Source organism: Lactuca serriola, chromosome 9, assembly GCF_051521515.1.
Source record: "Lactuca serriola cultivar US96UC23 chromosome 9, Lser_US96UC23_V15, whole genome shotgun sequence".
Taxonomy (NCBI): Eukaryota; Viridiplantae; Streptophyta; class Magnoliopsida; order Asterales; family Asteraceae; genus Lactuca; species Lactuca serriola.
The window spans coordinates 185,716,800-185,728,656 of NC_136416.1; the positions used below are offsets into that span (position 1 = coordinate 185,716,800).

The 11,857-nt window shown below is 35.1% G+C and overlaps 1 protein-coding gene and 1 pseudogene across 1 annotated transcript; one reads left to right on the forward strand and one right to left on the reverse strand.

The window, feature by feature from the left end:
- The first annotated feature begins 3,789 nt into the window (after positions 1-3,789).
- LOC145073376 (pentatricopeptide repeat-containing protein At5g66520 pseudogene) lies at positions 3,790-6,193 on the forward strand (annotated as a pseudogene).
- Positions 6,130-7,155, reverse strand: LOC145073377 (chlorophyll a-b binding protein 5, chloroplastic). Its single transcript, XM_079019931.1, has 2 exons — positions 6,948-7,155; positions 6,130-6,859 (listed from the first exon to the last, which is right to left on the reverse strand). The coding sequence occupies exons 1-2, from the start codon at positions 7,091-7,093 to the stop codon at positions 6,208-6,210; spliced, it is 798 nt and encodes a 265-aa protein (XP_078876057.1). The 5' UTR covers positions 7,094-7,155; the 3' UTR covers positions 6,130-6,207.
- Positions 7,156-11,857: the final 4,702 nt, after the last annotated feature.

Below are 11,857 nucleotides of genomic sequence, written 5' to 3' on the forward strand. Positions count from 1 at the left end.
GGGGACTCGCGACTCGACTCGTTGAGTCTGAAGAACAACACGCCGAGTCCCAAGCATGCAGATTCCACACAATCGATTCTAATCCATTTCAGAGCATCTAACTCGTAGATCTAAGCTCCTGGGACTATCTGAACACGTAAAGTTGCTAACTTTACGTGTAACCAAGAAGAAATGAAGCTATTTCACTCAAACTCTACTATTATGGGGTTAATAAGTCAAAACAAAACCATGGCTGCCAAAAAGGCGATCTCCTTGAGCTCCTGGAGCCCAAGAGAGGCTAGATCTGAAGTATAACTCGATCATAAGGCTTTATCACAAAGGATTTGGGGGGGGGGGGTGAGCTTAATACCAACAATTTGGGTACAAACTAGATCTATTAGATCAATAAACAAGATGGAGACTTTATTACCAGAAAAGATGACCACAAAGGAGTGTGTTATGGATCTACTTTTTCTTCCTTGAGCTCTTCAACCTTCTCCTTCTTCTACGTGCTCCAAAATGCACCAAAAGTTCCTTCACAAGGCAACAATCACTCACACACTCTTCAAGGAGGCTAGGGTTTGATAAGAAATGTTTTGAGGGTGGTGGAGGCTAGGTTGGGGCGCATAAATGTGTTTAAATAGTGTGCAAACCCTTAAAATTAGGGCTTCATCCAGACAGGCGGACTCCCCGAGTCCCAACATATGGACTTGTCGAGTAGCCAATAAAAATACTTATTTAAATTACATACCAGAAATGGGGCGTTACAACATGTAACCTCCCCCGAAAGTGTAAAATAATTGAAAACTATTAGAAAAGGGAGTATGAACTCACATTTTGTGCTTTCCCTAGAAGATGGCAAGAATGGCAGGAAAGATGAGGTAAGAATTAAGTGACACCTTCTTGAAACTTGAAGATCTTGCATATAGTTTTTGACTCAAGATCATGAGTAAAAATAACCAAAAGATGAGTCTATAGTTTTTGATTCAAGATCATGAGTAAAAATAACCAAAAGATGATGATGGATGGTGGAAATCTCGAATATTAGGAAGAAAGACTCACCAAAAGACTTGTAAAAAAAGCTTGGAATCAACTTGGAACCCTTGGAAGCACTTTAGAGAGAGTTGTATGAAATTTGAAGATGAAGAAAGGGAGGGGAAAGGCCTTTTCGGCCGTAAGTTATATAGAGGAGGGAAGAGAGTGGGGTGGGGTGCATGGGGAAGGGAAGAAGCATGGTTGTGTGATTATTTAATTAGAAGTAAGCTTTGCAGCTTATTATAATCAAGTAAAGCCTTATGAATAAAATATAAAAGGCATGGGTTCTAGTATTATTCTAATATGGTAGAGATCATAAGAGTGTTGGGTGGAGAGGGAAATGTTGGAAGAGAGGTGACACATTTTGTCTCTTTTGGTTTTTATAAAAAAAATCTAGCCCTTTTTATAAAAGTCTTGCATTTTCATAAAAACATAGTGTAGTAAGAGAACCTTGTAAGGTTTAATAACTAACAAAAATATTGTTATTTAATATTATTAACAATAATATTAAAACCTTATAATTTGATTATTTTCCAATTCATTATATAAAATATGAGTGTCAAATCGTGATAATTTTCGTTTTCTTGATATATGATGTAACATCCCAAAATTTTCAAATAAAATTTTTTATTTTTATATAACCAAAACATTCCCATAAATATGAAATCCCAAAAACAACTGTTTTCAAAATTCATAACATCAAATATTTTATTTAATATATCAGAGTGTCCCAAAATAAAATCGTCGGAGAGAATGCACGTCGCGTCATCAAGCCGGGACCTTGCCCTTAGGTTATGAAGTACCTAAAACAAACAACAAACTGTAAGTTAATACTTAATGAGTTCCCCAGAATATACCCCACACAATCCACATAATCACATAATCCATAATAGCTCTATAAGTTACACATAATACATAAGTCATGCATACATGCATATTAATTTAGTCCTTATTTCTAGTTGTATAAGCCCGAAAACAAGATGTTAAGGAAAACGTAGTCAAAATTTACAAAATCATAGTCAAACCGACAAGTTTTTATTAGGTGAATATAAAAAAAACTCCAAAATCGCAGGTAATGAAAGTTCATCGGTCTCATCACTCCAACCCATACAATTAGTTATTTTGTTAAAAAATAAACATTCACCAATTTAAAATTAAAAAAGAAAATAAAACTAAAAACATTTCATTAAAAAAGGTAAATTGTTCCAAATGTTAAATAATTCATAAAATGACAATTTAAATTCTAAGAAAATAATAAAAATCCTAAAACGATAATTAAAAGGCTAAAATGAAATTCTACGTCTCTGATCATAAAGTGTTGAATTTGGCGAACACCAAATTCAACATCCCTACTTCTTTTAAATGGTCATGCGATGAAAGAAAAGAGCTACATATTTTTTTCCTCTGATTTTATCTTGATCACTCATATCTCCTTAATTACGAGTGACATACTCATTTCTTTGGTAGCTTCCATGAGCCGCAATTGATCAATTATGTATCACTTTCTCTCCTTCGCATCTTCTTTGTTTTGATGGGTAAGGCCAACGATTTTCGGTGAAGAGCTCTGTTAGTTCGAGAGGTTGTGACGATGTCGATGTCACTTTCTTCCATTTTCGCCGCCTCCTTGGCAGTGCTGCATCGACATAAATCGTTTTAGGCTCGACATTGAAATACATCAAAATCAAAATCCATTTGAAATACAAATCCACCACACATTCAAATTTCCACACACAAAAAAAAAATCCAAAAACACCATTTTCTATAAAATCTACCATAATTCGACATTTATCTGATTCTTGTTTTTGTAACTGTTTTTTTTTTCTGGATCCGGATAGGCTTTTGATTCCTAGTTTAGAGACGTCATTAGTCAAAGAGAACACAACAAAAATTTGCCATCCATAACAACTTTTTATAATTAGACAAATTTACCATTTCCTTTATTTTACCAAACTTTACACTTTACCCTCACTATATAAATATATTTATTTCTACAATATATAACCTTTTTTTTTTTTTGGTAAAATTTCAATTTTACAATTTTGTAAGTGAAACCAAACTTTACATTTTACCACCTATCACTAAAAAAAATGCCTTTTTGTCCTAGAACTTTTTGTCATGTAAAATCTTAAAAAATATAATCAAATAAGTGTCCAATAAGAAATCTAAACAACCTTCCAAATCAAAAAAAATATAAAGAGCTAGTTGTTAAAAAAACTATGACACCAAATCAAACGTATCTAATGGATATACGTTTAAATTGATTAAGTTGTTTTCACTATCTACTTTATTGCATATCACATGTGATAATTCCACAAACTCAAATCTTGAAGGATCTCATGTCGTGGAAGTTATTCCTCTTTTTCTTTTTTTTTGATTTTGGAGGTTTTTCTTTTAGTCATTGAATCACAGAGTCGCTATAGAAAATATTTCAAGAAGTATATTAGTTATGCACAGTGTCAATTCCAACATTTTTTTTGGTTTGGGGCACTTTTTAATTTTTTCAAAAACATAAAAGGTTTTACAAGTAAAATTTAAAATAATTAAAATATTTATTCGTAAAAAACTTTAGCCATTGAGGTCATGTACCCCCCTTCCTAAAGGCCTACATCCACCACTGGTTATGAATATTTAAAAACTAAGGAGGGGTAAAACCGTAAAATGTAAAATAGAGGAAAGGATATAATTGTCCAGTCATTAAAAATTGTAGTGGCAACTGGCAAACGGCACCCTTTTTAGTCAATCCATCTAAACGGAAATCCAAGTTTCGGCGGCAAATCCAAACAATTGTCTTCACTGCTCTGCGAAATTTTCTATTATCAGTCGATCAATAACAACAGAGTTCTTGGTTTTAAGTAATTATCCAACACACAAGACCTACAACTGTTGTTAATTTCCAATCGCCTTTCAGAATGCTCCAAGTCACAGCTTCTGGTTCTCTTCAACCATCATTAAACCCCTATCCTTTCCAAATCTGTAGAACCCCAATCGAACCTGCTCAATTACACGCTGTATCACTCAAAACAGCAACTTTTCATGATCCTTTGATATCTTCTCGCCTTATATCTCTCTATGCTCACTCTAAACGCAATAGTCTTGATCGTGTCCGATCCGTGTTCGACCAAATTCAAGAACCAACATTGCATTCTTGGAACACCCTCATCAAATCCTACGTCGAAAATCAGCGGTCACATGAATCCCTCTTAATGTTTCTTGAATTTATGTCACGGTCGGGTTTAATGCCTGATGTTTTTACTCTGCCTTGTGTGATCAAGGCGTGTGGAAGATTAATGGCAACAAAAGAAGGGGAGCAGATTCATGGGTTGATTTTGAAAATCGGGTTTAGGGATGATGTATTCGTTCAGAGCAGTTTGGTCAGCATGTATTCCAAATTCAAAGATATTAATTCCGCACGTAAGGTGTTCGATGGAATGACTGAAAAAGATTTGGTTTCATGGAACTCCTTGATGGATGGGTATGTAAAATCTGGTAACATTGAACTTGCAAAGGAGTTGTTCGATGAGATGACAGAAAGAGATGTCGTCTCATGGACTGTGATGGTCGACGGACTCTCCAAACATGGCAAAGTTGATGATGCCCGAAAGGTGTTCGATGAAATGCCAAGCAGAAACTTACCATCCTGGAACGCAATGATTAATGGGTATATGAAAGCAGGCGACTTTCTTTCCGCCCATAGCTTGTTTGATCAAATGGAAGACAAAGATATAATCACATGGAACTCAATGATAGCAGGGTATGAATGCAATGGAAGATTTTCAGAAGCTTTAAAGTTGTTCACCCAACTTCTAAATTCAGGTTATATACCCACTACTAGTACTTTAGTCAGCACTCTATCTGCTATCTCCTATTTAGCTCTTCTCACCAAGGGAAGATGGGTTCATTCCTATATAGTAAAAAACAGTCATAAATTAGATGGTATACTCGGTACTTCATTAATTGAAACATATTGCAAATGTGGAAGCATCGAGAGTGCTTTAAAGATATTCAAATCTATACACAACAAAAAGTTAGCTCATTGGACTGCTATAATAGTAGGTCTAGGAACCCATGGACAAGCTAACCATGCTCTTGAATTATTTCAAGAAATGCTAAAACTCAACATCATCCCTAATGGTATAACATTCATTGGCGTATTGAATGCGTGTAATCATGCGGGTTTGGTCAAAGATGGTCAAAGATTCTTTAAAATGATGGTAAATGATTATAAAATCGAACCTACAATCGAACACTACGGTTGTCTTGTGGACATTTTTTGTCGTGCGGGCTGTCTTGAAGAAGCTAAAAATGTGATAGAATCAATGCCAATGAAACCAAACAAGATAGTTTGGATGAGTTTGCTTAGTGCTTCAAGAATCTATAAAAATGTTGAAATTGGGGAATATGCGGGACACAATGTGACACAAATCGATCCAAAATGTATTGAAAGTTACCTCCTTTTGTCTAACATGTATGCCACAACGAATAATTGGGACAAAGTGTCACACATTAGAGAAACAATGAGGAAAATGGGATTGAAAAAAGATCCGGGGTGTAGCTTTATCGAGTTTGAAAATGGTGTTCATGAGTTTATTGTGGGAGATAGATCACACCCTCAAAGTAATGAAATATACCATAAGTTGAGTGAGATTAGGGAGAGATTGAAAAGTGTGGGACATGTACCCGATAAATCCCAAGTTTTGCTTCATATTGAAGGGGACAATGAGAAGGAGATTGAATTGGAAAGCCATAGTGAGAGGTTAGCAATTGCTTTTGGATTAATTAATTATAAACCCGGGATTCCAATTCGGATAGTGAAGAATCTTCGTGTTTGTAATGATTGTCACTCGGTTACAAAGCTTTTATCCAAGATTTATGATCGTGAAATTATTGTTAGGGATAATAATCGTTATCATCATTTCAAAAATGGTTCATGTTCTTGTATGGATTATTGGTGAAATCTTGTGAAGTTGAGTTGAAGTTACATGATTTGACTTTGTAAAAGTAATTTAATATTTTAATGATATAAATTTAGTTCTACTCAATCTCAAGTTTATTTGTTGGGTGACAACACTTCTACAACATGAACCACTTCCATAACATAATCATAAAGATAATAACTCAAGAAAATAAGATCATAAGATTAAGTGAAATAGTTCCTTGATATTGCATAAGGATTATCAAATCTACACATTCAACTCATTTTCCGGGCACAAAGTTGGTAGCATAAGCCCAAGCATTGTTAGCAACCGGGTCAGCAAGATGGTCAAACAAATTCTCAATCGGACCCTTCCCTGTAACAATAGCCTGAACAAAGAATCCAAACATAGAAAACATCGCCAATCTTCCATTTTTAAGCTCCTTAACCTTCAATTCAGCAAAAGCTTCCGGGTCATCCGCCAATCCAAGCGGGTCAAAAGACCCACCCGGATAAATCTTATCAAGGCCTTCACCAAGCGGACCCCCACCAACCCGGTATCCTTCAATGAGTCCCATGAGGACAACCTGAGATGCCCAGATAGCAAGAATGCTTTGGGCATGTATCAAATTAGGGTTTCCAAGGTAGTCAAGACCACCTTCTGAGAAAATCTGGGAACCCGCCTTGAACCAGACTGCTTCACCGAATGTGACACCGTTTTTGGAGAGAAGCTCGGGGAAGACGCACCCGAGTGCACCCAGCATGGCCCACCGAGAGTGGATCACTTCGAGCTCACGGTTCTTGGCAAATGTCTCCGGGTCAGCTGAGAGTCCGGCGGTATCCCACCCGTAGTCACCGGGGAATTCACCGGTCAAGTATGATGGGGTTTGCTCGGAAAATGGACCCAAGTACTTTGGACGATCTGGTCCATACCTGTTTAAAGATGGTGATTACAGTTAGTTAGTTCTGGTAGCGATATATGAATTTGGAAACAAGAAGAACATCGATTTGTGAATTTTACCAAATGCTTTGTGGTGCACTTTTGACTGTGCGGCGCATGGTGAAGCGGCCACCATTGAAGCTGCCGGTCTTCTTGACAAGTTCGCTTTGTGGCTTCAATGTTGCCTGGCCGGCGAATGCTGACTGTTGGATTGCGGTGGTTGCCATTTCTTTTGAGGGTATTCAAGGGACGGTGGTTTGTAGAGGGTGGTGTTTGTGGATGGTGTAGGATTGAAGGGTTATATATGGAATTTAACAAGGTTGTTGGATTAGGATGAGTACATGTCAGCATTATTTGATTGGTTTACTGGATTTGAATTGTGATTTTGAGTGTGAGATAGTGGTCATTCTTCTGCCACGTGGCTCTCAGATTTTTTGATGTGTTGATTCTCAGACACCCAAAATAAAACGTAAAGTAAATCATAAATTTGGTCCTTTGTCTTGGTTCATTTTTTAGGTCTAACAGAAATTTTCAATTTTAACCTTTTTCAGGGTTTTATGACAATGTTGGTCTTATTTTAGGTCTAACAGAATTTTCCAATTTTAACCTTTTTCAAGGTTTTATGACAATGTTGGTGTGTAGGTTGCTAAAATTAATTAAGACAAAGTTACATGTTTGTTCCTAACGTATAGGTTTTATTGCACCTTACGTTTAACTATGATCATTGTGGTGGTATTGGTCCCTATTTCAAACTAGTGAATTTAAGGTTTATTTTTATGCATTAATGACTACAATCAAATTTTGACGTTGTTTTTGGGAAGGCTTGTTCTTAGTGTTTAGTTCTCTTTTTGATTGGTTTTACTATTTTTTATAATCATACAAACCCAAAATTATTTCCCTATTTGCATTTAGTAAAAATTAAGTTCTCCTTTATAAAACTTTCTTGTTTACTTTGCATATTTTCACTACCTTTGTATTTATACTCACAATTTGAAAGGAGCCTCCCTATTGCAATTTGATCTAACAATTGAAAGATCCACACTTGGGATGCGCAATCATAATCACCGTTCTACACCTCAAGTTTTGAATGTTGAGAATGTTACGGTAAGATCAATTCTTACTATAATAGAAGAAAAAAAGGAGTTGAGACATAAGAGAGAAAGTATTTATGTTATTACTCAAAAAATGTATCATTTATTACATCCGAACGATATTTATACATCTATTGTGGCACGTGACTCATTTACTTGTAACTAATTTCATTCCCATCTCATATTTTCCCCATTCAAAAATTGACTTGTCCTCAAGTCAAATCAACATAAGAACCTATGACTCTGGGATATTGAGCTTCCAAGTACTCAACTTATTCCCATGTTGATTCATATTCCATAAATCCATCATATTGGACTAAGTATTGAATCTGAGGAGCATTTTGAAAATTGACAGTTCTTTTTCCCAAAATTGAAGCAGGTTGTAACTTCTTTTCCACATCATTGCCTTGAAACTAGGGAGGAATATAAGCTGCCACAGGTAATTTCCCAAAAACCTTCTTAAGTTGTGAAACGTGAAACACATCATGTGTTTTGGCTTATGTGGATAATTTGATTTTATATGCTATTGTACCAGTGATTGCAGAAATTTGAAAAGGACCATAAAACTTCTTAGCTAATTTCTGATTCCCCCATAATTGAACTAATTATTGTCTATATAGTTGAAGGTTTATCCATACCCAATCTGAAAGAACCAAGTCTTCTCTGATACCTTTACTATATTATCACTCCAAACATGCTACATGCATATTCATAATATAATTTACAAAAGTCTGGATACTTACCAAAAGACTGGATACAAACCAACTATTAAGAATTTTTATAGAGTTTTATATATTACATAATTTCCCAGGAATTTATACACTAGATACAAAAGATAATATTATCTATTCTACATCTTCTAACAGTACATAACTATATCGGATGCTTATCACCTGCAATAATTAAACACTGAGAGGGATAAGCGGGTGACACTTAGTGAGTTCAATAAAGTTACAATATAACGCTATGCCATATATATATATATATATATATATATATATATATATATATATATATATATATATATATATATATATATATATATATATATATATATATATATAACAGAAACAAAGAGGGACAAATAACAACAAAGGCAGATGAGTATCATATGACAAACTTTCCGTATCAACCAATAATCTGATTCAAAGATTTACAATCAATGAAATACAAAAATTTTAACATGATATACATCAATAAGACTTCAGCCCAAGTGGCATAGAAAATACAATTTTGAATTATCATTTTGCTAGAATATACAAGCTTTTAGCCCTACCTAGCATTCTGCCAATACCAAAGTGATACAAGTCATTCTCTACATAACCAAAGACACAAAGTCAATACCAAAGTGATACGAGACATGCTTTACATGGCCAAAGGCTTCATACAAATACCAAAGTGATGCTTAGTCATTCACTTCATGGTCAAAGGTATAGCTTCATTATCATAATAACACGGGAAAGCATATTGCACATATAACACATAACATACAATTGTCCCTATATTGAACTCACCGTGAAATAACCGAATGATAAAATGGTAATTTGGGCAACACTTCGATCCTAAAAATGACTTTCTTTGACGAAACCGGGGATTTTTGTTGAAAACCGGGCCTTGCGCGGACAGAGTTTCAACTTGAAAAGATTATTTTCTCGGGTCTTCGGTGCGTCGGGACTTGCTTCGGGTGTCGGGGATGTTTCCTAGGCTTCAGGGGGTGTTAAGGTAACTTGAGAGAGAATACGGGGTGTAGAAGTGTGAAAATTGTAAACTAAATTCGGGCAGCCTTGCACCTTATTTATAGTGTCTGAAGCACCTAATTACGTTGGGCGTAATTTTAGAGTACGTGGGGCGTACTGCCTCGCAAGGCTCTTCGTTGGGAGTACGCCTTCGTACGTTGGGCGTACGAAGGGATCAACTCGGACGCGTCAAGGCTACAACACTTGTCCATCATTCGAAAGAGTAGGGGGGGTGACTGACTCCGGATCACGTACACGAGTACGCTGGGCGTAATCCTTTGGACCAGCCTCGAAGTTTGTGTCTAAAACTTCAAAAATTCATATCTTTCGCATATGAGCTCTGTTTTTGACGTTCTTTATATCCACGTGTAGATGAGATTATGCTCTACAACTTTCGTTTAGACTCTGTCATCTAATTTTGACTTCGTTTTTAATATTATATTTTTAACAGGTCAGGACAGGAAAAGTCCGTTAAAAATTCATAACTTCTTCATCCGACGTCCGTTTCCATCTGTCTTTTTACCGTTGAACTACAATCGAAAAGATCTTTGATTCTCGTTTAGATTGTGTTAGCTAAAAATTGCTCGATCTATAATTCGAATTTCGAGCTGTACACTACTATGCCGAATCAGAAAAAAAATCATAACTTCCTCATACGAAGTCAGATTTGGATGTTCTTTTTATGAAAGTTCTGGGTTTAACGAATACTACAACTTTCATTTAGATCACTAAGGCTAAAAAGTAGTTTATAGAAAACTCACTTTTTACGTCATATAGCGTCGTGCCGGTTCTGTCGCGAAACTTCAATAAGTCATAACTTATTCGTTATAACTCGTATTTTAGCGAGATTTTCGCCTAAATGAATCTAACATGATAATTTACAACTTTCGATAACATTAGTTTTACTTATTCCAACTTAAATTTTACATTTTCGTTAATTTCAATATTTGACTTTTGATTGGAATCTCATAAGACTTCCCATCATTTTCCGAATGATTCTAAACATAGTTTTACTTCAAATCTCATAAAACTATCTTGTTAGAACTCAACGCTTAAAATCATATATTATATAATATTCACTTTTAAGCTATCAAGCTTACAAAACACAATAATTATACATGGTTATTAACTTGTATGCTACACAATCCCCAATACTAAATGTTCTCTCTGATCTATGTTTATCAGCTTGTTGCTTCATTTTGACTTAAGCTTTTGTTAAATATTGTTTTAAAGAATTAATCATCATTTCCCTTTTTCTCAAAGATCTATCAATAGATTCCACGTTTGATTCTCCTGGAAAATATGGCAAATGTATTGGAGGTGGCTGATTATACATTACTTCATAAAGAGTCATACCAATAGCATTTTGATAATGAGTAGTGAACAACCATTCTGCCAAAGGTAACCAAAAACTCCATTCTTTTGGTTTTTCCCCATACATACACCTCAAATAAGACTCTAAGAATTTGTCACTACTTTTGTTTGACCATCAGTTTGGGGATGGTAAACAGAAGAAAGCTTCATCTCTATTCAATGTAAAGCAAACATTCCTTTCCAAAATTGACTAAAAAAACATCTCTGTCACTTACAATAGTTTGAGGCCACCCATGAAGTTTGAACAAATTATCTAAATAACATTGAGCTACTTGAATGGCTGAAAAAGGATTTGATAATGGCATAAAATGAGCACTTTTGCTTAATCGATCAACCACCACAAAAATGACATTTTTTCCTTGACTTTTAGGAAGACCTGTAATAAAATCCATAAAAATTTCCACCCATACTTCATCAGTAATTGGTTGAGGTTGTAAAAGCCCTGGATATGCTATATTTTATGACCTGGAAGCTTGAAATATAGTACATTTCTTAACAAATCTACTCACATCCTTAGTTAAACCCTTCCAAGTAAACAAACTCTTGACCCTTCTTAGTGTGTTATCTCTTCTAGAATGTCCAACTTCCCCCGTTGTGTGCTGCCATTGAGGTATTTTCATTTTTAAGTCTTCACTATCTCCAATAGAAATATTTATTTTCTTCCTTAAAATGCCATCTTTGAATATATAATGTGGTATTAGTTGTTGTTGCTCAAGTAGTTGGATTATTGTCCTTACTTTTACATCCAAAGTATAACTATTCTTGATGAAATGAATTAAATCAGAACATA

Excerpts from the sequence above, each read along its gene's own strand:
- LOC145073377 (XM_079019931.1), bottom strand. The coding sequence starts at position 7,093 with ATGGCAACCACCGCAATCCAACAGTCAGCATTCGCCGGCCAGGCAACA. Across the intron at positions 6,860-6,947 it reads AGTGCACCACAAAGCATTTG|GTATGGACCAGATCGTCCAA; the intron begins GTAAAATTCACA and ends ATCTTTAAACAG.